Genomic DNA, 27154 nt, shown 5'->3' on the forward strand with positions numbered 1-27154 from the left:
CAGGGGATCTCCAAACGCGACATGGCATCCGATCTCAATTCCAGCCAATTCTGCATTGAAAAAGTCAAAAGGAACTCCTTGTCTTCCAAGCCCTGCCGTGCACCCAAACAGTGGTTTACCCCCACATGTGAGGTATCGGCGTATTCAGGAGAAATTGCACAACAAATTTGCTTTTTACACTTGTGAAAATAAAAAAAAATTGCTTCTGAAGTAAAATATTTGCAAAAAAAAGTTAAAATGTTCATTTTTTCCTTCTACATTGTTTCAGTTCCTGTGAAGCACGTAAAGGGTTAATAAACTTCTTGAATGTGGTTTTGAGCACCATGGGTGGTGTAGTTTTTAGAATGGTGTCAAGTTTGGGTATTTTCTGTCATGTACACCCCTCAATGTGACTTTAAATGTGAGGTGGTCCCTAAAAAAAATGGTTTTGTAAATTTTGTTGTAAAATTGAGAAACCGCTGGTCAACTTTTAACCTTTATAACTTCCTAACAAAAAAAAATGTTGTCTCCAAAATTGTGCTGATGTAAAGTAGACATGTGGGAAGTGTTATTTATTAACTATTTTGTGTGACATATCCCTCTGATTTAAGGGCATAAAAATTCAAAGTTTGAAAATTGCATATTTCTGTTTTTTTCATAAATAATTGCAAGTAATATCGAAGAAATGTTACCACTACCATGAAGTACAATATGTCACGAAAAAAACAGTGGAATCCGTTAAAGAGTTCCAGAGTTATAACCTCATAAAGTGACAGTGGTCAGAATTGTAAAAATTGACTCCGTCATTAAGTACCAAATTGGCTCTGTCACTAAGGGGTTAAGATATTATGGATGAGAAAGACCATGATGGGGAAAGATGCAAGACAATGGTGCAATATATGGAGAGGACATTTGATACAATAAGCTGCAAGGTCATATGATAAATCAAGGTTTGTAAAATGAGGAGGAGGAGGAGGAGGAGGAGGAGGAGGAGGAGGAGAAGCCGGGAAGCTCGGAGAGGAGCCCGGCTGGGGATCCCAGGTCTACTGTGCCCTCTTAAGGGTGCGGGAAGGCCGAGAAGGGGTCCCGAGGTACCGGCACGCAAGACGACTGGAGCAGCACCGGAGGCTAGGAGTGACCGCCAGCTGCCCGGCTAACAGGCAAAGCCTGTAAGAGGTACTGCAGTCGCCGGCCACTACAGCACATGGAACACCTCTCCCTGTCCCATAGGGAACAGGAAAGACACTGACAAGTGGGAGGTGGGAGGTCCTTTTAACCTCTCTGTATTTCCTGTTCCCCATTAGGGCAAAGAGACAACCTCCATATGCCGCCGTGGAAGGCGACTAGAGAAATAAAACTCCCACCCTATTAAAGGACACAAACTGGTAAATGTGATTTGCTTAACTTTATTCGATTATTAATAGAAAGTAAACAGAAAAAAAAACAATGCTAAAGCAACTGATCCCAAAATGTGAAGCGCACATGATATAATTGATGAAGAAGCTAGATCAAGGCAATATTATATTTAGGTTCAAAGGTAACTTAAGTTTGGGAAGTTGGATATCGAATGATGCTGCCAGTTAGAGGAAGTTCTTAAAGCTGGATAGGAAAGTGTGGTGGAAATACTTGTTAAAGGTGAGCAAGTTGGGAGCCCCTGGATTTTAGTATACTACCTCATTATGATTTCTGTGGAAAAGTTTTGATTGTCAATATACCAGTAATGGGGGCTCTGGATGTCACTACTGTGATGGGAGCAGAAGCTGGATGTGGCTCATGACCCTCAGTGCTTATTGTGGCTCGCAATCCTTTTTCAAAGCCGATTGTGGCTCTCAAAGTCAGAAAGGTTGGAGAAAAGGACAGCTACAAAATGAGTTATTGGTGAAATTTGTCAGTAAATATCACTGTGTGACGGAGAAATTGCAAATGTGCTCTTATGCTGTTTAGTCTAGGGGTCCCTATCTATCCCTGTCCCCACGATTACCCTAGATGGTAGGAACACCTGGAACTTGTTCCTCACTATGCTCCTAAGTAGCACTAGTCTGCTAAGTGCAAGGGGAAAGCATAACCAAGGCATACAGTGCAAAACAGACCCACAGTCACACAGCACTTTCACAGGGAAAAACACTAAGGTATACAAGTGGCAACAAAGTAACAAGAAGATACTAAGGAAAAAGGAAAGGTTTCACTAAACACCACTCGCAACAATTTTGGAATAATCATCAATTGTTCAGGAAGTGTCCACCTCTCTAGACCAGTATAGACAAACTGTAGCTGGCGTTACCTGCATAGCCAAGCCAGCTTAAATAGAAAGAGAGCAGACATGACTATCACAAAGCATTTGACTTAAGGGATTAACAAACTTAGCTCTGCAAAGATTTAACTTTTGCTAACCTGCCTAGGAGATGTAGCACTTAGAGTTGTCGCCCTGCTCTGATTACAGCTATAAATTGAGTAAGAAGGAACAGTGTGAGAATCTGCAGAGATCCTGATGCCACCATGACAGTTGGTGATACTTGTAGAAGCTTGTTTACAAGGAGTATGGACACCAGAGCCAGATCAAGTGTGTGCCATACTGATGTAGTAAGTGTAGGAAATGAGATAAACTTTAAAATTTCTGTCAACTCTCTACAGCCATTTTTTATACAGCAGTGTTAGGTCGGTTTCACATTAGCGTTTGCAGGAGCTGCGGACTTCCTCCGTGAAGCCCCGCCCTCGGCCGCACCTCCGCCTCTAGCTCCGCCTACTTCTGCATGCGGCCTGCATACCTATCTTTAACATTAGGTACGCAGGTCATACCGCTGTATGCGGATGCTTCCGCATGCGTCGTTTTGACGATGCGGCGACCAGAGTAAGACGCAGCTTGTAGCAATTTTTTTCTCCGCATCGTCAAAACGACGCATGCAGAAGCATCCGCATACAGCCACACGACCTGCGTACCTAATGTTAAAGATAGGTACGTAGGCCGCATGCAGAAGTAGGCGGAGCTAGAGGTGGAGGTGCGGCTGGGGGCGGGGCTTCACAGAGGAAGTCCGCAGCTCCTCAAAATGCTAGTGTGAAACTAGCCTTAGCTATTCCCCTCCTTCTGTTCTCCTGAGCAAAATGCTCTCATCAATCCTGTAGTATCACAATCCCTCAGCCCCCACCATTTGCACCTTCCAGAGCAGTTCTCTTCTCATGTGCATGTTCAAAGGCTCTGCTCTCTCTGTATATAAATACAGAGAGAACAGTGTAGACTCAGAATAAGCAGTGAGACTATTAATGTGTTGTAGCAGGACAGAACTGTCTCTCAAGGAGGAGTATCCACCCAACAAGCAACTAGGAAGTAAAAAGCCAGCATAGCTCTGAGCTACTCAAGAAACAACTTGGGAATAGTCATTTAACTCGATTTTCTCTAAAACTTATAGGTAAATATGATCGATCATAGATGAAGCCCTGTTTAAAGCTTTACCAAAGAACTCTAGAAATTAAGATAGACAAGACAAGAGATATGTTTCTACTTAGACCTCTCTCGCTTTGTGAGCTACCATGAATAGGACACCCTTATAGTCACTAAGGTCACTGACAGCTGTTCTTTCCTTAACCTCAGAATGGTCAACAACAAAACCTGTTCTAACTAGAGCTTTCTTGACAAAATCCTCATTATAATTCATAGCATGGAACTTGTCTTTCCCAACTGTGTATTGTGTTGCATCTACACCCGCAATGAAAAAAATTTGTCCTCCAGGTGTCAGCAACCTTGAGAACCTCCTGAGATATCCGATGTATCTTTCGTCGTCTCTGCTGACGAAATCCATGAGCCCAGCACTGATGATAGCATCTGCTGGAGGTAAGACCTTCGGTTCTATTATGTTTTCTTTCTCAAGATCAATTTTCATAACATGTTGAGCTGCTGATCTCACCTTTTCTTCTTTCTGCTGAAAGTTTTCACTGAAATAGGAAAACATAAGTAAGTATGAAAAATGTGTTTTTGTCATCATTTTCTAAGACTTGTAAAGTGAGTGAAAACTTGCTGTTTTTCATGGAAAGCTGTCGCTTTTATTGGTACAATATTGTGGAAGATGCAATGTTTTGACTGATTTTAATAATTATTTTTTTCTGAACTTAGCTTCCAGTCTGGGATAAATAGTTTTAAAACATTATTTTAAACTTTCTGAATTATACTTTTATACATTTAATAAAATGCAGCTTTATAGATGTGGCTATACCAAATACACTTTGTTATTTATTTATTTATTTTTTTGTAATTTAGTAAGTAGGGGAAAAGGTATTATTCCATTTTTTTTATGCTTTTAAAATATTTTTACATTTTTTCTTAACTGAAAAAACAGCAATTGTGAAATTTCAGTTTTTTTCCTTTTTGCGGCTTTTATTTTTTAATAATGTTATACTTTTAATATAGGACTTATTTACACAGCGACAGTCTATTTTTATATATATTTATACATTTTTTAAATGTAAAGGGAAAAGTGAAAAGTGATTTGAATTTTTATGTACTTTATATTTTTTTGTTTTACTTTTTATTCCAGTCTCCTTAGGGGGCTAGAACCTATTAAAACCACAGACCCCTATGAACCAAAACCATAGATATGGGATCTTCAGCAGTGTCTCAACTGCTATGGTTAAGGCACTGACCCATGATCCCTTGGTAGGGGCCTATGGGAGCATGGATCAGTGATCACTCTGGACCACTTACTTTAAATGTCACTGTTTGAGCTTCCAAAGATTAACAGCAGTAATAAGAGGTTAGTGTAGCTCCGATTGCGGCTGTTAGTGGCAGATGTGTAACAGCCAGAATCCACCATGTGTGTAGAGGACTCAGCTCCTGAGCCTACTCCATAAACAGCCACCTAACATGGGTTTGAGCTCAGTGGTGTCTAGATGTTTGGCTTCCAGTAGAAGAGAAAAGACTTGAATCAAACCGAAACTCACATCTTAGATTTTAAGAACAGACAATACACTTATACCTTCTTCTAGTGATCAGTTTTTATCAATTACACTGGGAAAACTCCTATAGGTCAGTATGCCTAATGTAGCCATAGAGCTCAATTTACCTCACTAAGGACAAAAGAGCATCCGGGGATACCTTTCTTTCATTGTATTAGAAAGCAAAGCAAGCTTCACTTTCATATACATTGGGCCACCTAAAAAACCCCACGACGCTTTAGGCATTGTGGTCAATGGGCAACCTATGCCACTGTTTGGCCAGTTGTATTTGTCAAAGGTATATGTTGGATGTATACATTGGAGAATACTCTGGCTTTATGTCTCCAATATATAAACCAAATGCAATGAAAACAGAGCCCTAATTTGCCAACGAACACCAATTATTAAATTATTGCACCCATGAATTAAACAATTTTTGATGGGAGTAGATAAAGTTTTTTTCTAACTTCTGAAAATTGATTTTGAACAGACTAATATTACACAAATACACAATTGATGTGGGGAAAAGGTATTGTCTAAGCATTTGATAGATCTGGATTTCCTTCATGTCCCTTGAATAATAGCAACAATGACAATGACGGTGAGATTCCACCAATGTTTGGACAAATACTTCACCTTTTTCCTTCTGGGTCTACATAACGTTTGGCAACATGACCCCAATCAAGCAGTCCTGTTTGTGAGTCCGCCCATTTTTTCAGCTCAGTGATGCATCTGTCTCTGCTCTTCAGCACTATGATGTTTTTGAAATAATCACAGGCTGCTAATAAATGACAAACCATGGGACCAACACTGAGGTCAATCAAGGTATCGCCTTTAATTTTACCTGCAGAAAAAAATCCAAATAATGAAACATCTATATACAGCTTAATGTTTTTAAATTGTGATTCTTGATCCACTAATTATACACGTTTCAGGCGACTGTACTAACAACAAATGGAGAGAGGACATAAGTCAAGGAGATTCCCTGGCACTGCCGCTGGCAAAGGTTAATCTAGGCGGTAAGTTTAAAAAACTTCTCATTTATTGTAGAGTGTTTCAAAGTATAGTCTAGTCCTTCAGTTTCATGGAACTTATTTATACTTACTGCCTAGATTAATCTTTGTCAGTGGCAGCGCCATGGATCCATCGCACTCCTCTCTCCTTTACTTGTTATGCCCTCTCTCCATTTGGCGCGAGTACAGTTTCTGGAGCAGTAGCCATAATTGGATTATACATCACTGTTTATGTATTGTTGCCAAGCAGACCAAGAGGTGGATCCCGTGCGCTGCCGCTGACACAGGTTAATCCAGCCAGTAAGTTTAAAAAGCTTCCAATTCCTTGTAGTGCATTTCAGAGTAGAACCTACCCCTTCTTCAAGCTCATGGAAGTTTTTTAGATTTACCGCCTGGATTAACCTTGTCAGCGGCTCTTTACAAACTTCAATTAAACAATGAAGTTCAAAACTTACGACTTTGGACTCCATTTTAAGCTTTTTTTATTTCAGATGAACACAATAACATGTGTTGAACATGTACCACTCTGGATATAAAAACTAATATCTGTCCCAGTATTAATAATATTAAGGCTGTTACATTGTCAGTTACATTAATTGTTGTCATCTTATTTGTGACCAGTGTATTGTTAAGGGTGACATGGTTTTACGATGGCTTCTTCGGGAAGGTAGACTTGCTCTACTATTTTTATAATACTTGTGTTGTATGAAAATGTTAAAGCTTTGTGGTGACACTCAAGATTTAATGTGGTCGCGAGTCCTAAGCCAACTACCTGGTACCAGTTATCAGACAGCAAACTCTGCAATAACAGCCAGAATGTTGGTTTCTGCTTTTTCCCTGACCATGCACCGTGACGCTAACTTTACCATCCCTGTGCCCTGAGCTTATCTAGGAGTCACCACCTCTTCATGGCTAGAGAGAATACTATGTCAGTGTTTGGGGCAGTATGGTACTTGTCATGTGCATGTGTTCTAGTGAATAAAATACTGTTTTTTGGGAAACCATGTATTCCTCATGCTGTGGGGCAGTATGGAGGACATCAACCATGTAGCTAAAATTTTAGAATTGCGGCTTTTTCAATGCTGCAGCACCACAAATGGTACAGTAAGGAGAAAACAAAACAGTAGCTACCCATAAATGGTATCAATATAAACATTAGATCAGGGCGCAAAAAAACCAAGGCCCTATTGACATAAAATGTAAAATGTTATGGGTCTCAGAATATGGCAACACAAACTACATTTTTTAAATACAAAAAAAACCCACAAATATTAGGCTTGATTTAAGTTGGTATACATGCAGCACATAAACGCATGTTCACATTGGCCATAAAGCCTACAGAACCTACAAAAAACGAAATGAGGAAAAGCCCTGCTGTAAATAAGTAAAAAGCAAAAGTGCATCTAAAAAGCAGAGTTCTTAGTAATACTGTTTTTGATTAAAAATAGCATAAAAGCCATCCAACTGTCGACAATAAATTATATATTGTACTACCTTTGAGAATCATGCTGTCAAGTCACTTTATTGTAAAAACAATTGTAAAATTGCCCTTTTTTTTGCAATTTTGTCCCTCATGTTAAAATGTATGGTGTTCATTAAAAAATACAACTCGTCCTAAAAAACAAAAAAAACAAACAGATCTATATGAAAGCTTCATTTGTATTTATTTTGACAGGATAATTAAAAGTTATGGCCCTTGAAAGAGTGGAACGAAGAAACAAAAGCAAAAAAAAAAAGGAAAATCCCATGTTGGGAAGCAGTTGAAAAGGATTAAAATAGTGATTGATCCAATCCCACAGAGAAAAACATATTTGTCTTATTTTATATTTATTAACTTATTCCAACTATTTAAAACCAAATAACTATACAATCAAAAAGATACATACCCTCACTAAAAGTTTTTGTAAGATTATTCAAAGGAAATTCCAAGAAATCAGCACTCAAGTTTGTCTTAGGATTATCTGAAAAATATTGTTCCAGAAATTGTTTGGAATCAAAGTCATCTTCAAGATAGAACTTAGTGGGACTGGAAGCCATCGTGTAATCTTGTATCACAGATGTGGTGAATTCTCCACCGATGCTCGAGGTCTTTATATAATCAGCAGGAATCAATCTATGAAGAAAGTTCAAGTGATCATAAATTCACATGCAGAATTTATTTTACTCTCTACCAACCCATGACTTACATTTTCCTAATAGGTCACTATGGAAAGTATGAAGCCAGATCAGGATCTGAGCCTCCTTTGGACCGGACAGAAAAAAATAAATAGGATGACATACAATCACCCAGTATACCATAAAGTCCTCAAATAATAATAATAAAAAAAAACTATGAATATAAAATTTATGTAAAAAGCAACTAGAGAGAAACTCGGCACTCAATTTTGCAGTGAACTAACAAAATTTTTTAACGGCAATTCAAAATTTAATGATTGCAGTTTATGTAAAGAGAAGAATTGCAGAGTGGTATCGCAGCGGGAATGTGACCTCTGCCGCTGTGGTATAGCGCTATACCATATGAAGGTCCAGATATAGGGAACTAAACGTTAAAAAATGTTGGATTTTTGTTTAAACGTTTTCCTCGTTCACTGCACAATTTACAGTCTGGACCCCTACTCAAGCACCAGAGTGATGTATATTCCTACAGTACTGGAAATATAAATAACAAATAAAACAAAATCTAACAAAAATAAACAAAAAGAAAATAATCCTGCAAGTTTTAAATACATTTCACTTTTAGCACAATAGAGCTATTGACTTTTTAATTTTCTTTTTCTATCAATTCTTCAAAATGTCGTCTTTGTAGGACAAGATGTAGTTTCTACACATTTCATGTTAGGGTATGTGTCCATGTTCAGGATTGCTCTAATTGTTCCACTCCTGGTTTTGGCTTACAAATACTGATGAAAAATCCTGACCAAATCCTGAACGTGGACACATACCCTTAGGGTCCATCTAAGTTTGTATTTAATTTTTCTCAAATAACCACAATTTTAACTTGTCTTTTTAACACTAATCATGGATGACCTACAATAATAAAAGAACATCACCAACCCATTGTTGAAACCTTCTACAACACATGACCACCCCACTACCTCAGCATTGTTCCCGAATACCCCAGTAAATACAAGAACCTCTTCATACATAAAATAAATACAAGATGTTTTTTGCATAGTTCATAAAATACCTCAGACACTAAATATTAAAAATGGATGAAGTCACATCATGTAATCATATGATTCCTCATGACCTCTTTGTCTATAGAATGAACAATGTTTTTTGTTTAACCCCTTAGTGACGGAGCCAATTTGCAGCTTAATGACCAGGCCAATTTTTACAATTCTGACAACTGTCACTTTATGACGTTATAACTCTGGAACGCTTTAACGGATCCCGGTGATTCTTAGTTTGTTTTTTCGTGACATATAGAACTTCACGTTAGTGGTAACATTTATTCGATATTACTTGCATTTATTTATGAAAAAAAATGGAAATATAGCGAAAATCTTTGCAATTTTCAAACTTTGAATTTTTATGCCCTTAAATAAGAGAGATATGTCACACAAAATAGTTAATAAATAACATTTCCCACATGTCTACTTTACATCAGCACAATTTGGGAAACAATTTTTTTTTTGTTAGGAAGTTATAAGGGTTAAAAGTTGACCAGCGATTTCTCATTTTTGCAACAATATTTACAAAACCATTTTTTTACCGGGGAGGGATCAGGGATCCCATTTCTCTGTCCTCTGATGTGCGATCACATTGGAGGAGAGAGAAATTAATTGGAAAATCGCGCTTTTTTTGCGGTCGACGGTAAAGGTTAATACCGGCGATCGCATCCCGGGGTCGGTAAAAACCGACCCGAATCACGTTCTCTGGGTCTCGGCTACCCCAGCAACCGAGACCCCGGAGAAAATCCGACTCTGGGGGGCGCTATACACTTTTTCCACATCGCCGTTAATTAACGGCGCTGTGGTTTAAGTACCCTTAACTACCGCTGTTAAAAGGTGTATCGGCAGTTAAAGGGTTAATGAAGTTGTCAACATTTACTGGCAGTGCGTGATGATCAGGACGGATATCGCAGCGGCCATTTTCCTGAAGCCGCGGCCAGCAGAGCGCCGCTTCTGCGCACGCGCGGCCAAAGGAAGATGGCCGCGCCCACCGATCACCAATGAAAACGAACAGCGCGCTCTTTTAAATCCCCTGGCAGAGGATTCGGGACCTTGGGCATGCGCACACCACTACGCCACCAACGGAAAACTACGCAAAATCTGGGGGAAGACAACGCCCTTTTGACCAGACCAGCCTGATTGACAGGCGAAAACGGAGACTTTGCAAAGGTATTTCGGCAACTTAGGTGGGTAATAAACGCATAACAAACACACTAATGTAATGCCCACCTCTGCCCCTATTTAACGCTATTTTTATCCCATCTTCCAAAAACGTGGTGACAGGTTCCCTTTAATTTCTATTCTGAATAAAATAGAAGAAAATAGTATTATGCCATTATTGCATATGTTTCAGTTATCATCTGTCTACATGCCGATATTCTTATGGCTAATGGTCAGTTCCTACAATTCCCAGAAATTGTTAAAGACATGTTGTTGATTTCAATACATAAATATACACTGTGCAGGTGTCGGGGGGGATGGACCTACGACTACTCCAGAGTCTGCAAGATCAGGCCTCTGCACCGGATAAAGAAGAATGGCAAAAGCATCAGGTGCTAAAGAAGAGGATGGACTGAGGAGAGTGGACAGTAAGTACTGCCTGCCTAGGGCACTATTCTTCATTATGTGTGCCCTTTGTCATGGACTGACGCATCAGTCTAAGGGCACAATGGTAAGTCAGGTAAAAGCTAATTGGGTGACCCCAGAATTCCATTGTGCTGCTGCTAGATAAGTATAGGGATGAGTAATCTGTGTTTGCCTAAATGTGGAAAAAACTGCACCGCCTGACCATTGTAGCTGTTTCAGCTACCTCAAATTAATTTCATACAGCTTCTAAAGCTGGGCATCTATGAATATGTGTTGGTATGCATAGACTAGGTGACATTTTTATAGTTGCCCCTATATAGATCCTTCAGGTCTAATGAGAGTTACCCATGATATAGAACAAGCTGAAGTGATAAAGGACGGGGTGCGAAAAGCCAATTCACTGGATGATTTACCCCTCCCTGAATGGCTTTCATGGTTAAATCCCTTGAATTTGTTTAAAGTTCAGAAAAAAAAGGGTTCATCCAGTCTGTTCAGCGCTCCCAGGTAACAGGCACCTGGCAGAGGTATTACAAATCTTCAGTAATTTATTTAAAATTAATAACAATATAATATATAGAGCTGAACAGACTGGATGAACCCTTTTTTTTTTCTGAACTTCACTCCACGGTCTCCTGGCTGAGAGATCCGTTGTATCCAGACTATAGCTGCATATCAGGGAGACACGGCATCTCATTCAGACCACAAAGGTCGATACGCTATGATACAGGCCACACCAAAGGTGAGCAATTTAGCCTTTGAATATTGAGTTGAACTAAATAATCTGCCCTTAGATCAGCGCCCTGTTTCTGGTCTTTTTCCCCTCTCCTGGACCCTGTAGCCTCGGGGTCATATATTTCTGATTATTTTGAATTTGAGTAAAGGAATAGGTGGATGGATATTGGGTGTAATTCATTTCCTAATTCAAGCAATTTTAGTGATACTAATCATTGCAGTGATGATAAAGTTATTTGTTATGCTTTTAAGGAAAATTCTCAGTTCTAATTGCAAATGTTTTCCAGGTAAACTTCAGGCCATGTGCACAGGTTCAGTATTTTTCGCGTTTTTTCGCTATAAAAACGTGATAAAAACGCGAAAAAAACGCTAACATATGCCTCCCATTATTTTCAGTGTAATCCGCATTTTTTGTGCAAATGTAGCCTTTTTTTCTGCGAAAAAATCGCATCGCGGAAAAAAAAGCAACATGTTCATTAAAATGCGGAATTGCAGGGGATTCCGCACACCTAGGAGTGCATTGATCTGCTTACTTCCCGCACAGGGCTGTGCCCACCATGCAGGACGTAAGCAGATTATGTGCGGTTGGTACCCAGGGTGGAGGAGAGGAGACTCTCCTCCACGGACTGGGCACCATATAATTGGTCCAAAAAAAAGAATTAAAATAAAAAATAGTCATATACTCACCTTCGATGTCTTCCCGCCTCTCAGCTGCATGCTGCCGCTTCGGTTTCTATAGCTGGTGTGCGGTGAAGAACCTGCAATGATGTCACGGTCTTGTGATTGGTCGAGACCGGTCATGTGACCGCGACGTCATGGAAGGTCCTGAACCACACCGGCATTTATAGGAACGGAAGCTGCAGGTGAGTATAACCATTTTTTTTATTTTTTTTTTATTATTTTTAAACATTCTATCTTTTACTATAGATGCTGCATAGGCAGCATCTATAGTAAAAAGATGGTCACACTTGTCAAACGCTATGTTTGACAAGTGTGACCAACTTATCAGTCAGTTTTCCAAGCGATGCTACAGATCGCTTGGAAAACTTTAGCATTCTGCAAGCTAATTACGCTTGCAGAATGCTAAAAAAAAAGCGAAAAAAAAAAATGCGGATTTCTTGCAGAAAATTTCCGGTTTTCTTCAGGAAATTTCTGCAAGAAATCTGGACGTGTGCACATACCCTAAAGCTAAAATCGATACTGACTCCTAGCTAAAGTAGTCATCCCTTGGGTCTGCTTTGATAACTGCACTCCAACGTGAATACATATTCTGCAACATGTAAACATCAGTAGATTTGGCTGATTGTATTGCAGAAGACCAATGGTCTGATAAAAAATAAAGAACTTTCAACGACTCATTAACAATATGAACTCTATGAATTATACTAACAAATAGAAACTATATTTTATTTTCTAACACATTGTAATATATTAATAAAAATGTCTATATTATATTATGTCCTAAAAATATATCTACTGTATATCATCCCCTCATAATAATTCCTTGATAGACATAGGGTTAGAAGGAACAGAAGGTCTGACCCACAAGTATAATCTGAATGGATACGCAGCAAGACTGGTATCCCATGATATAAATAGGATAAGCAGCGTATTTTGTGAAGTGGGGTTATCTCACAGACCTGAGTAACAGGAAGCGATTAGCTAGGGCAAGGCAGACCAGATGATAAAAAGAGGGGAGTCGTGAAAGAAGTGCTTAATTTCTATTCTGAATAAAATAGAAGAAAATAGTATTATGCAAAAATGGCCTATGTTCCAGTTATCATCTGTCTATATTCTTATGGCTAATCGTCAGTTCCTACAATTCCCAGAAATTGTCAAAGACATGTTTTCATTATGGTCTGTAATCACCAAAACACATTGACATGAGGGAAGTACCCCCACATTTTCTTATGTAATTTATCTCATATCCCAGGATGTGCTTGACAGTGTTTGATAGTGTATTCATGTTCCCCAGAGGCAGAGGATAATGTGGAACTGCGAGAGACATTGGTGCAGGTCAGACAGTGTCAGTATGGAAAACAGCCATTCGTGGGTCCTTTCGATCCAAAGGGGTTTGACTTTGGTGGGATATACTGACTTTTCACCAAGATGACCCTCATGTCTTTACACCGTTTTGGAGTCATCAGTGGGAATTTTGATAAATATGGACTTGGAGAAGGTTCCGTATGTAGAACAGACCAATGTTTTTCTAATATAGATCTCATGGTGCCCCAATACTGATTGTATGTAGAGATGAATCATAAGTGTCCATCTCTCATATCTCATTTCTTTTTTAATTGAGCAGTTGGTTGTGCAAAGCTAGCTTTGCCCTTTTATATGCCTTTTTTTATGCAACTTTTACTATACCCCCTTTCAGAGAATCTATCAGACAGATCCCTTGCCTTTGTTTCAAAATTGGCCTCAGATGAGCAAATCCACTTCATCCTGAGGGATTGACCAACTGTGATGACCATTTTAGTTGACGGATCATAAGCAGATTCTGCATCTAATGGTGCATTTACAGATGTACTCTTTCAATAACCCACAATGTTTTGTGTACTGAGGAAATCATCTGGCCCTTGTATAAAAGCTGTTATGGCGTCTGCCAATACTACCGCTTGTGGTCAGTATTCCACATTCTGACTGCTCTAACTGTAAAGAACCCTTTCTTATTTAGCTGTCGGAATCGCCTTTCTTCCACCTTCTGTCTTCTTTGGAAGCAAAAAGTCCTGTGCTAGTCCCCTGTGAGGTGTCTTGTTTCTAAGCTAAACAAACCTAACTTTTCCAACCTCCTCATATGAGAGGTCTCCATCCCTTGTAATAGTCTAGTTGCCACCTTTGAACTAACTCTGATTTCTGAATGTCCTTTTTTAAATGAGGGGCCCAAAACTGGATCCCATATTCTAGATATGGATGTGGCTTCACAAGCAATATATAATGGAGTAGTCACAAGCAATATATAATGGAGTAGCAATATGTTGGGATTGCAGGATTTTCTCTCTCTTTTTATACACCCTAAAATCCTGTTTACTTTTATGGTTGCTGCTTGACATTGAATACTGCTGCTCATCTTACTTGTAACCAGAATACTCAAGTCCTTCTCTTGTTCTGTAGTCCCAAGTATGGCCCCATTTAGTGTATATGCAGCAATAGGATTACTCCCTTCCAGATGCATTACTCTGTATTTATCTACATTAAATCTCATTCGCCAAGTGTTTGCCCATTCAGATATTTTAGCTAGATCGTTTTTCAAAATTGTAATATGAAGGTCAGATTTTAGTATCCTGCAAAGTTTAATGTGGTCAGCAAAGACTGACACTTTACTCTCAATCCCATCTAAAAAGGTCATTAATAAAAAGGTTAAAAGAGTTGGTCCTAGCCCAGATCCCTGCGGTCCCCAATGCTCCCCAGTACAGATCCTTGTGGTCCCCACAACTGACATAGCCCATTTAGAAAATGTACCATTGTTTCCTGTCATTTAGCCAATTCCTTACCCATCTACATATAGTTTTCCCCAGTCTTTGCCCGTGTAGCTTCAGCATAAGGCTGTTATGTGGTACAGTATCAAATGCCTTTGCAAAATCCAGATAAATTACATCAGCTGCATTACCAACATTCAGATTTGCACTTACCTCCTCATAGAAACCCAACATGTTAGTTAGACACAACCTATATTTCATGAATTTCATGAATCCATGCTAGTTGTCAGTTATTATATTATCTACAATATTCTTACCTTCCTTAAATATTGGTACCACGTGAGCCTTCCCTCAATCCTGTGGCTCCACCCCTGTTACAAGAGAGTCTAAGAATATGAGATACAGTGGTCTGTCAATTACTGAACTCAATTCCCTCAGTATCCATGGATGAAAGCCATCTGGGCCGGGGGATTTGTCAATGTTTAATCTGCTCAGACGCAGGCATACTTCTTTTTGTGTTAGACTAATGATATCATGTGGTCAACTTTGATTTTTGCCTTGTTGAATAATCCCTGGAACAGTTAGTTCATTGGTGAACACGGATGAAAAGTGCCTGTTTAATATCTCAGCCTTTTCTTTGTCCTCTATTATTATCTTTCTATAATAGTCTTTTAAAGGGGCCTATACCATCTTTTTTTCTTTTGGGCATTTATTTTAATGTCACTGGCAATTTGTTTCTGTATGGATAACCTTGCTAGCTTGATTTATTTTTTGCATTTTTTACTTAGATCTTTATACTCCTAAAATGCTATTTCTATATTCTCAGCCTTCAGGATTTTGAATGCCCTTTGTTTTAGTCTAATTAAATTTTGTAGTGTCTTATTTGTCCATAATGGTTTATTTTCATTCCTGCCGAATAATCAACAAATCATCAATATATCTTAGCCAGTACTGCACATGGCTTATGGCCTGGGCACCTGAGTCACCAAACAAGCCCTGCTCCCAGTACCCTAGGAAGAGGTTAGCATACACGAGCGCACAACCCGAAATTATCCTTAAAGACAAAGAAATTTTGAGTAAGGATGAACAGGAGCAGCTCAAGAACCAACCCAATAGTATGGTCACCCAGATGGAAGTCCCCTGGAAGAATCGGACAGCATTGAGACCATTTTCGTGATCAATACATGTATAGAGGAATGTAATGTCCACATTAACCAAAAGCATATCAAATTCCACAAAAATCCCGTGGACCCTCCTTAACATGTCCGTAGTGTCTTTGACAAAATGATGGCAGCATCTCTACTAGTGGTTTTAAATAATAATCGATACATTTTCACACAAGATCGCATAGACCATCTATATCTGACATTATTGGATGGCTAGGAGGGTTCACGGGATCCTTCTGGATCTTAGGGAGTAAGTTGAAGGTAGGTATCTTGGGGTACTTAACCATGAGACCTTCAAAAACCTGTTTAATAATGATGCCCCTTTCCAATGCTACATCCAGAATGGAGTGCAGCTGAGCAGAGAAGGAGGCAAGGGGAGAGAAAGATAATTTCTAGTGTGTATGCTTATCCTTCAACCAGTTTAAATGCCTTTTTTTCATATTTGGTGACTGGCCAGACCACAATGTTTTCCCATTTGTCAGCTGCCTTGTAGACCACATCATCAAATAATTGTAATTCTTTTAAAGCCCGTCTTTGTTCAAAATTGAGGTTATTGTGTCTACGTTGAGGAAAGATCTTCCGAAAGTCGTCGATGATGAGTCTCGGGAAAATCTCAACTGCTGGGCAACTGCTGTCGATCTGGGCAGAATATTTTTAGGAAACATACCTTGTTGTTCAAAAATTTGTTATATATAAATTTGACTGCCAAATTTTCCTTGTCTGCTTGCGGTAGATTTAAGTAGTACCATCATATTGATTGCACTATTGTGTCCCACAAGGATATTTATATTCCTTCTGTCACCTAAAGTTCATGTTTTTTACTCGTTTATGTGTAACTTTATTTTTGTGTTTTGAAGACAGAAGTACTCTGGATGCATAAAGACCAAACATACTGTACATTGTGTGCACAATTATTGCTCAATTTTTATTTTTACTTATTAATTTTATTATTAAAAAAACCACACTGCTGTTAGTCACTCCAAAGGGTTAACTGATACATCCTATACTGGCTCTTTGACTTTGATTCGGGCTTGCACGCCGAGCCGAAAATTCTCTCAGCTGATGATGGCTGAAGTATGAAGTAGCCATCATCTGCTTCTAACAGCCACAGGTGGGGTAGGGTGGCGCTCTACCCGCAGTTAACATCTAAAATGCCACTGTTAATCTCTGACAGTGTAATTTGACGCGCTCAAGCAGGGAGACGTGTCATTCCAGGTGCCCATTGGCAAGCCTAGGACTTGATCTTAGGGTGCCAATGTGCTACCATTCCTGCGAGGGGTGTGCTGAAGACCCCTATGCTTGTCTTGACAATACTACTGAAAAACAGCCGTGGATGGCACTCACAGGAGATCTTGATTTTCGCTATAAACAGCAATCTGTCTCATTTAACCCGTGCATACCAGAAGCGCATTTCTAATCCTGGCCATCGGTGACCCCGATGCATGAGCGAGGGACACCGATGGGTCGGCATGACATCCAGAGGTCTGCAGCAGACCTCTATGGTTGTCATTGCAAGATTGCCATGAACGCACCCCGTGGTCGGCGCTTATAGCAATTGCGCCTTTCTGCTACACACAGGCGATCTGATCATCACCTGTGTATAGCAGAGCCAGAGTACTGCAGTTTCTAGTCTCTCAATAGAAATTATTGAACAATGCAAAGAATTTAAAAAAAATATTATATAATATATATAATTATACAGTACAGACCAAAAGTTTGGACACCTTCTCATTTAAAGATTTTTGTGTATTTTCATGACTATGAAAATTGTATATTCACACTGCAGGCACCAAAACTATGAATTAACACATGTGGAATTATATACTTAACAAAAAAGTGTGAAACAACTGAAAATATGTCTTACATTCTAGGTTCTTCAAAGTAGCCACCTTTTGCTTGAATGACTGCTTTGCACACTCTTGGCATTCTCTTGATGAGTTTCAAGAGGTAGTCACCAGGAATGGTCTTCCAACAATTTTGAAGGAGTTCCGAGAGATGCTTAGCACTTATTGGCCCTTTTGCCTTCACTCTGCGGTCCAGCTCACCCCAAACCATCTCGATTGGGTTCAGGTCTGGTGACTGTGGAGGCCAGGTCATCTGGCGTAGCACTCCATCACTCTCTTCTTGGTCAAATAGCACACATGTGTCACACATGTGAGTGTGAATGTTATAATCACCTCCTTTCGACCCATTCAAAATAAAACAATAAAAAAATCAAATATACACATATTTGGTATGGCCGCTTTCAGAATCGCCCAATCCATCAATATAAAAAAAATTAACCCAATTGCTAAACGGAATAAGACGAAAAAAATTCAAATCGCCACTAGATTGCAATAAAATGCAATAACGGGTGATCAAAAGATCATATCTACACCAAAATCAATAAAAGCGTCAACTTGGCGCACAAAAAAATATGACGTTGCCCCCCGAGGAAGCAGAGGGCGAAACGTGCGTTGGGGCGCGTGTGTGCACATGGACAGGAACATGGGTAAGATGACCTGATGGGAACACTGTTTTGTGGGACAAGTAGTGGCTCTATTGCTGGTTGATTCTGACGGACTGTGATCTTATTAGTAATACTTATATGCAGTAGATAAGTGAGGAATTTACAACCATTATGACACTTTATGCACTAGCACTTTAGTTTTTTATTTATTGGTTGTTATTGAGCCTGTACCCTCCATCTATATACCCATGCTGACCCCGTGGTGCTACACATTTTAGTGGGTGCACCTCTGCTCTTAATTCAAACTTGCTCTGGTTGTGTTAATTGTAATTTGATTGTCATAATATAAACCTGGCACTGTTCTTATGTATTTTTTACAAGGTTAAAATAAAAGATATTTTTACTTCTACTTTTTTTGTGAATTTATGCTTCAATGTTGTGTTTTGGCGCACAAAAAATAAGCCTGCACCCAGCCCCAGATCACTAAAAATGGAGACGTTACAGGTCTCGGGAAATGCCGTCACCTTTTTATTTTTACTAAGTGTTGGATTGTTTTTTCACCACTTAAATAAACAAGAACCTAGACATGTTTGGTGTATACGTACAAATCTGTAATGATCTGAAGAATCATAATGGTAAGTCAGTTTTTAGCATTTAGTGAACATGGTTAAAAAAAAAAAAACAACTGTGGATGGAATTGCCCTTTTTTTTTTTTGCAATTTCACCGCACTTGGGATTTGTTTCCCATTTTCCAGTACATGATATGTTAAAACCAATGGTGTCGTTGAAAAGTAAAACTTGTCCCCCAAAAAACAAGCCTTTACACAGCCATTTTGACAAAAAAATAACAACGTTATGGCTCTGGGAAAAAGGGAAGCAAAAAAACAGAAATTCAAAAACTGAAATACCCCTGGTCGTTAAGAGATTAAAATAATAAGAAGAATTAAAACGACATATTAGCACTAAAGTCGACACGTGTCGAGCTGCGCAAGCTCTTAATCTTGACAACTAGCATAGGAAAACCATGAGGATATAAAGCATGAAAATGGGTGTGGAATAGTGATGAGCGAGTATACCCGGTAATGCTTGTTACTCGCCCAAGAATCGCTGTACTCGTGGTACTCGCCGAGCAACAAGCATTTCTGGGTTTGCCCGGTGGGAGCTTGAGTCCCCGCCATGCATGACTGGCGCTCTTTACAGAGCCAATCAACATGCAGGGATTGTCTGCCACACACTGTAATGTCATAGCTATCTTGGTTGTGGCATTGCAGTGATTGGCTGGCCACACAGCGTCATCAGGTCTATAAGAGACCTGGCGCCGCCCTGCTCGTCACATTCAGCTCCTGACTCAGACAGTGTAGGGAGAGCTGCTGCCGAGATACGGTCAGATTTGGGGGTTTATCAGTTAATGTGGGTATACCATCAGATTTGACACAAATTCAGCTAAACCAACAGTCCTAAGGAATAATTACGGAGTATATAGATTGCAGTGCTAGGTAGGCAGGGGAGTGTATGTGGCTCTATACATATCAGTGCAAGGAATGCACTGTATGTGGCTATATAGATATCATTGCATACATCAACAGGGTCCATTCCATTACTGTCTGCTGCTGCTGCCTATTACATATAGACCTAGCCCCAGGTATCAGTGGCTAGGAAGAGTTTTTTTGGCATCTTAATCCTGATTATTTTATTCCAAAGCAATCCAGAGCCCCCTCCTTTTTTTTTGCTTGTTCACATATTGAACATTGTTGTATCTCCGTCAGATGCCAGATCTATCTGTGGGCTAAACATTTGGGCATTTTAGGCCTCCATTCCACTGTATTTGCTGTCTGTTACCCTCATTCTATACAGTATTTTGAGATGCTACATTATATTCTATGGAGGAGGCTGTTTTATATACTATGGGGGCATATTATATTCTATAGAGGAGTCTGTGTTATATACTATGGGGGTACATTATATTCTATGGGGAGGCTGTGTTATATACTATGGGGGCTACATTATATTCTATGGGGGAGGCTGTATTATATTCTATGGCTGGGCTGTATTATATTCTACTAGATTGTGGCCCGATTCTAACGCATCGGGTATTCTAGAATATGCATGTCCCCGTAGTATATGTACAATGATGATTCCAGAATTCGCGGCAGACTGTGCCCGTCGCTGATTGGTCGAGGCCTGGCAAGGCATATTATATTCTATGAGGGGTATATTATATTCTATGGGGGGTATATTATATTCTATGGGGGGTATATTATATTCTTTGGAGGTTAATTATATTCGATGGAGGGTACATTATATTCTATGGGGGGGACATTATATTCTATGAGGGGTATATTATATTCTATGGGGGTACATTATATTCTATGGAGGTTAATTATATTCAATGGAGGGTACATTATATTCTATGGGGGGGACATTATATTCTATGGGGGGCTAGATTATATTCTATGGGGCTGCATTATTCTCTTTGAGGAAAGCTACATTGTATTCTATGGAGGAGCTAAATTATACTATATAAGGGGGCTGCATTATATTTTATGGAGTAGCTGCATTATATTCTATGAGGGGGCTACCATATATTCTATGGAGGGGCTTACATTATATTTTGTATGGCGAGGCTGCATTATACTCTGTGGGGTGGCTGCATTATACTGTATCGAGGACTATGGGGAATACATTATACTACATGAAGAACTATGGGAAGTGAATTATACTACATGGATGACTATGGTGGTGCATTATATTACACTATAAGAAGTGTATTATACTATATGGAGGACTGAGGAGCGTATTATACTATATGGAGGACGGAGGATTGTATTATACTATATGGAGGACGGAGGAGTGCATTATACTGTATGAGGACTGAGGAGTGCATTATACTATATGGAGGACTGAGGAGTGCATTATACTATATGGAGGACTGAGGAGTGCATTATACTATATGGAGGACTGAGGAGTGCATTACACTATATGGAGAATTATGAGGAGTGTATTATACAACATGGAGGACTATGGGAAGTGTATAATACTATATGGAGGACTGAGGAGTGTATTTTAATATACAGAGGACTATAGGGAGTGTATTATACTATATGGAGGACCATGGGGAGTGTATTATACTATATGGAGGACTATGGGGAACATTATAATATATGGAGAACTATGGGGTGTATTATACTAAACAAGCAAAATGCTGCATATTCATCAAGTGATTGGATACTTTATGCCGGAACAAAAATCATTGTTCTCAGCAGCACATTGCCCGGTGTAAACTGTAGATGTGCTGCTGATAACATGATACTCTATGGGGACAGATCCAATAGTGATTGTTCTGTTCCCATCATTCTTTCTCAGTTAGTGTAAAGAGGCCGGGAAGCAAGCGTTGAACGACTTTAGTATTGTCGATCACACTTGTTTAGTGGCCTGAACTCAGTGCATGTAAATACAATAGAAATGCTTCTGTGTGATGTGCAATATGTTAGTATTTGGGGCCCCATTTTAAGCTTTTGCCTAGGGCCCCACTTTGCCTAAAACCAGCCCTGCCCGTAGGGAGTGCTACTTTGCTGTATAATCCTGGTTTCTGATATCGGGATTAGGCCAGTTTCCTGATATTTCTGGTACTGGAAAAAATGGTACCGGAGATATCAGTGTCCGTGTGTATACTACGTATGGCACATGTGTGTCAACCGTGTACTACATCAGTACCATACGGACGGCCTCCGGGGAAGCAGCGCTACAGTAAGCTCTGTTCCCCTGTGCGTGGTGCTGAAGCCGGCAGTCATCCCTTCTCCCCTGCTCAGCCAGCAAGCAGGGGAGAATGAATGAAAGAAAAACCCAACATGGGGTGGTGACATTAACCCCTCATTACCCCACTTGCCACAGCTACAGGGCAAATGGGAAGAACTGGGCAAAGCTCCAGAATTGATGCATCTATTATGTGCCTTTTTCTGGGCAGCTGTGGGCTGCTGTTTTTAGGCTGGGGGGCCCATATCCATGGCCCCTTACCAGACTGAGAATAGCAGCCCACACCTGTGAATTTTGCAGGGTTGGTTTAAAAGCAGAGGGGGACCCCACATCGGCTTTTTCTTTCATTCATTCTCCCCTGCTCACTGGCCAAGCAGGGGAGAAGGGATGACAGCCAGCTTCAGCACCACATGCAGGGGAACAGCGCTTACAGTAGCGCTTCTTCCCAGGCGGCCGTCCGTGCACATGGAGGACAGTGTGCACTGTTCTCTGTGTGACCGTGTGTGGCATATTTTGCGGACAGTGTGTCTGGGTAAAAACGGACATGTCTGCGTGTTTTGCACATGGACACACGGTCTGTCAAAAAATGCTGACATGTGCATAGACCCATTCATTTTAATGGGTCTACGTTTGTTAGTGTCTCCAGTATGTGAGAGAACTGTCAATACACGTACTGGAGGCACTGACGTGTGAAACTGGCCTTACACAGGATTACTGGAGCTGTAACGAGTCCAGCTACTGCTAGGTTCTCACATTGTGCAAACTTGTATCTATTGCAACATTTTTACCATTTAGTGGGGCTGGTGCCAACTGGTTATGACTGGTGCTGCCGCGTTAATTGGTGTGAGGCAATAGGGGTTAATAAAGTATCGCAGCAGAGAAAATGTCAACATGCCTCCGAATGGTTAAGAACTGCTTTTGGGCACTTTAAGATGTTCCCATATTGGGTGCCCTTTAAATTTATGTCATCATCACAAAATATAAAGCAACTTAGCAATTCTCCCACTAAGTGACATTTTTTTTTTAGGCTTCAACTTCATGTTCTAGGAAATGCACATCATTATTAGCAGCAATAGCATGACTGACCGTACAGTCAGTTTAGAAGCATCTAATGAGTGTGTACAACACCTTTATACAGTAGATAAAAAAGGATCCACCATTCACAACAGGTGATGTCTCAGCTCACCACCGCCTCCTGTACACTGACTGATAACACCTCTATATACAGTAGATAACACAGGATCCACCATTCACAATAGGTGATGTCACAGCTCACCTCCTCCTGCTGTACAATGACTGATAACACCTCTATATACAGTAGATAACACAGGATCCACCATTCACAATAGGTGATGTCACAGCTCCCCTCCTCCTCCTGTGCAATGACTGATAACACCTCTATATATAGTAGATAACACAGGATCCACCATTCACAATAGGTGATGTCACAGCTCACCTCCTCCTCCTGTACAATAACTGATAACACCTCTATACAGTAGATAACACAGGATCCACCATTCACAATAGGTGATGTCACAGCTCCCCTCCTCCTCCTGTGCAATGACTGATAACACCTCTATATATAGTAGATAACACTGGATCCACCATTCACAATAGGTGATGTCACAGCTCACCTTTATTTCAAGGATCAGACACGCAATATCTCCATGTAGTAACTGAACATGGCAGTGTTCTGTGTAGCTGCCTCATACACATGAAATGTCACAGGTACCGGAGTCGGATAACTGTCATAGGAAAACAGAGGCCGACACATTGTAACAATTCTATTCTCTCGGCAAACAACTGAACAAGCAACTGAGAAACAAAACCAGACAGAGCACCCCACAGACTCATCAGGAAGCACAGCAACAAGATGTCAAAGGTGGTAGACTACAATCCCCAGCAGGTTAGGGAGATGACAGGAGGTGCGCTCCCTCTATAACACCTGGGACTATAACAGATGTGTCTCATCACCAATGGATGCACCGACAGCTGAATCATGGATTTATTATACATGTGTATATGTCCTAAGATGCACAGCTCCAGCTAAAATAGGTATCCTCCCTGTCACAGAGTATCAACCTTGGCACAAACATATTAAACAGCATAATAACTGTACATTACCAATCCTAGATTATACTCCAGAGCTGCACTCACTATTCTGCTGGTGTAGTCACTGTGTACATACATTATACTGTTCCTGAGTTACATCCTGTATTATACCCCAGAGCTGCACTCACTATTCTGCTGGTGCAGTCACTGTGTACATACATTATACTGTTCCTGAGTTACATTCTGTATTATACCCCAGAGCTGCACTCACTATTCTGCCGGTTCAGTCACTGTGTACATACATTACATTACTGATCCTGAGTTACATCCTGTATTGTACCCCAGAGCTGCACTCACTATTCTGGTAGTGGATTGGACACCAGCAGAATAATGCATGCAGCTCTGGGGTATAATACAGGAGGTAACTCAGGATCAGTAATGTAATGTATGTACACAGTGACTGCACCAGCAGAATAGTGAGTGCAGCTCTGGGGTATAATACAGGAGGTAACTCAGGATCAGTACTGTAATGTATGTACACAGTGACTGCACCAGCAGAATAGTGAGTGCAGCTATAGGGTATGATACAGGAGGTAACTCAGGATCAGTAATGTAATGTATGTACACAGTGACTGCACCAGCAGAATAGTGAGTGCAGCTCTGGAGTATAATACAGGAGGTAACTAAGGATCAGTACAGGATCAGTAAGGTAATGTATGTGCACAATGACTGCACCAGCAGAATAGTGAGTGCAGCTCTGGACTATAATACAGAATGTAACTCAGTATCAGTAATGTATGTACACTGTGACTGCACCAGCAGAATAGTGAGTGCAGCTCTGGGGTATAATACAGGATGTAGCACAGGATCAGTAATGGAATGTATGTACACAGTGACTGCACCAGCAGAATAGTGAGCGCAGCTCTGGAGTAAAATACAGGATGTAACTCAGGATCAGTAGTATAATGTATGTACACAGTGACTGCACCAGCAGAATAGTGAGTGCAGCTCTGGAGTATAATACTGAATGTAACTCAGGATCAGTAATGTAATGTATGTACACAGTGACTGCACCAGCAGAATAGTGAGTGCAGCTCTGGAGTATAATACTGAATGTAACTCAGGATCAGTAATGTAATGTATGTACACAGTGACTGCACCAGCAGAATAGTGAGTGCAGCTCTGGAGTATAATACTGAATGTAACTCAGGATCAGTAATGTAATGTATGTACACAGTGAGTGCACCAGCAGAATAGTGAGTGCAGCTCTGGAGTATAATACTGAATGTAACTCAGGATCAGTAATGTAATGTATGTACACAGTGAGTGCAACTCTGGGGTATAATACAGGAGGTAACTAAGGATCAATACAGTATCAGTAATGTAATGTATACCTACAGTGACTGCGCCGGACTCACCTGGGAGGAGATGAGCTGAGAGCAGAGGAGGCAGCAGAAGTGGCCGAGCAGCAGCTCCAGACTGAGGTATCGCTGCTTGGTGCAGGTGTATACAAGCTCCGCAGCCGCACCTCCCTGCCAACACCCCCACCCACCGCATTAACCCCCGCACCACCATCTGCATCTGCTCCGAATCTCCTGCATCCTTTTACAAATCTCCAAAGGCTGAAGAAACCTTCTCACAGCTGAGGGTTTGTTACAGTTGTATCCAAGCTCAAGAGTCCTCTCAGCCCAGACTGATACATTGTATGTGCGCTGCTGGTGGCTTTAGCTCAGAGATGATTGTTTAGACTCCATACAATTGTAGCAAACCCTCAGCTGTGAAGAGTGCGATCACATGGAGCTTTTCTGCTTTTTTTTCTATGCGCTTTTGGTGCAGTTTGGAGCATTTTGATCTGCGCTGTAAGCACACTGAAGTGATTGACATGTTGTGACTTAAAAAAAAGTTAAAAAAAAAAATATTAAAAAAACACAAAACGCATCAAATCGTTTGATTTTTTGGCAATAGCATAAAAAAAATAATAAAAACGCACTGTGTGAACACATACTTAGGCTCTGTTCTCACAATCAGTTTTTGGTAAGTTTTTTTACTCTGCGCATTTTTGACAAAATCCAAGTGACCTATTTTGGCTAATTGGTGCAGGAAATGGGCAATGTGAAAAGCTGATCACGGGAACGTAGCCTTAGTGCTCTAAGGATATGTCTGTGTTCACACTCGCGTCAGTGGTGAACTTTCTCCGATCACTTTAGGACATCAAGATTTTGGAAAAATTACAGCAAAACAAACCCAAATCCCTTGTGTGCTTTGTCCATGTGACAAGGTCCTTAGAGGGTAAATATTGACTTCTAGGATTTTGCTATGTCCAGTAGGTGGCGCTAGAGGCCCCATATGGAGGATCCCGAGAAAGTGCTGGGGGGGGGGGGGTTCAATCCAATCACAATCGGGCCCAGGAGCCTGGGGGCCCAAAGTCCATTTAGCCTATATGCAAGATGAATACTAGACTTGCAATAATTGGGGGCCCCGCTGGAGCTCTTGCATTGGGGTCCACGAGCTTTAAGTGATGCCACTTCTGGGAAGTATGATTGTGGCTGTGCATTGCCCGTGGTCATGGTGCGGCACAGTCTGGGGGAGCACTATCTGGAGGGCACCATACCTCAATGTCGTACACACCCACACCTGGCACTGCTGTACGTACACTGTGTGCTCACGGCACGCCCGCACCACGCAGTCTGCACATGCCCTCGATAATGAGCCACAGCGGGATTCAGGAAATTTCATGAAGAAGAGGGGAAATGGGGAGTTTCAGGTTTTATGACCCCGATATCACCGACCATACAGGGTCCATAGTACAAGTTCTGGGTGGCATTCATGGAGGAAGGTAGAAGAAACCCCCCATTATCAGTACAGCACTGTAACAATAGGACACAGGTAGGTCCGCATTAGAGACATT

The 27154-nt window shown here is 40.6% G+C and overlaps 1 protein-coding gene and 1 long non-coding RNA gene across 2 annotated transcripts in view; one reads left to right on the forward strand and one right to left on the reverse strand.

The window, feature by feature from the left end:
* Positions 1 to 1375: 1375 nt before the first annotated feature.
* LOC143764291 (uncharacterized) overlaps positions 1376 to 27154 on the forward strand; it is a 364277-nt gene continuing 338498 nt past the window's right edge. Inside the window, exon 1 of the long non-coding RNA XR_013213142.1 lies at positions 1376 to 2108. This is a non-coding gene — a long non-coding RNA (uncharacterized LOC143764291). The remainder of the gene's footprint in view (positions 2109 to 27154) is intronic.
* On the reverse strand, positions 3014 to 25718 carry LOC143764283 (indolethylamine N-methyltransferase-like). The gene is made up of 4 exons (XM_077249716.1): positions 25665 to 25718; positions 7802 to 8028; positions 5539 to 5746; positions 3014 to 3906 (listed from the first exon to the last, which is right to left on the reverse strand). The coding sequence occupies exons 2-4, from the start codon at positions 7950 to 7952 to the stop codon at positions 3477 to 3479; spliced, it is 789 nt and encodes a 262-aa protein (XP_077105831.1). The 5' UTR covers positions 7953 to 8028; positions 25665 to 25718; the 3' UTR covers positions 3014 to 3476.

Source organism: Ranitomeya variabilis, chromosome 4 (assembly GCF_051348905.1).
Source record: "Ranitomeya variabilis isolate aRanVar5 chromosome 4, aRanVar5.hap1, whole genome shotgun sequence".
Lineage (NCBI taxonomy): Eukaryota > Metazoa > Chordata > Amphibia > Anura > Dendrobatidae > Ranitomeya > Ranitomeya variabilis.

Excerpts from the sequence above, each read along its gene's own strand:
- LOC143764283 (XM_077249716.1), bottom strand. The coding sequence starts at position 7,952 with ATGGCTTCCAGTCCCACTAAGTTCTATCTTGAAGATGACTTTGATTCC. Across the intron at positions 5,747-7,801 it reads TACAAAAACTTTTAGTGAGG|GTAAAATTAAAGGCGATACC; the intron begins GTATGTATCTTT and ends TTTTTTCTGCAG. Across the intron at positions 3,907-5,538 it reads GTAGACCCAGAAGGAAAAAG|TGAAAACTTTCAGCAGAAAG; the intron begins GTGAAGTATTTG and ends TTCCTATTTCAG.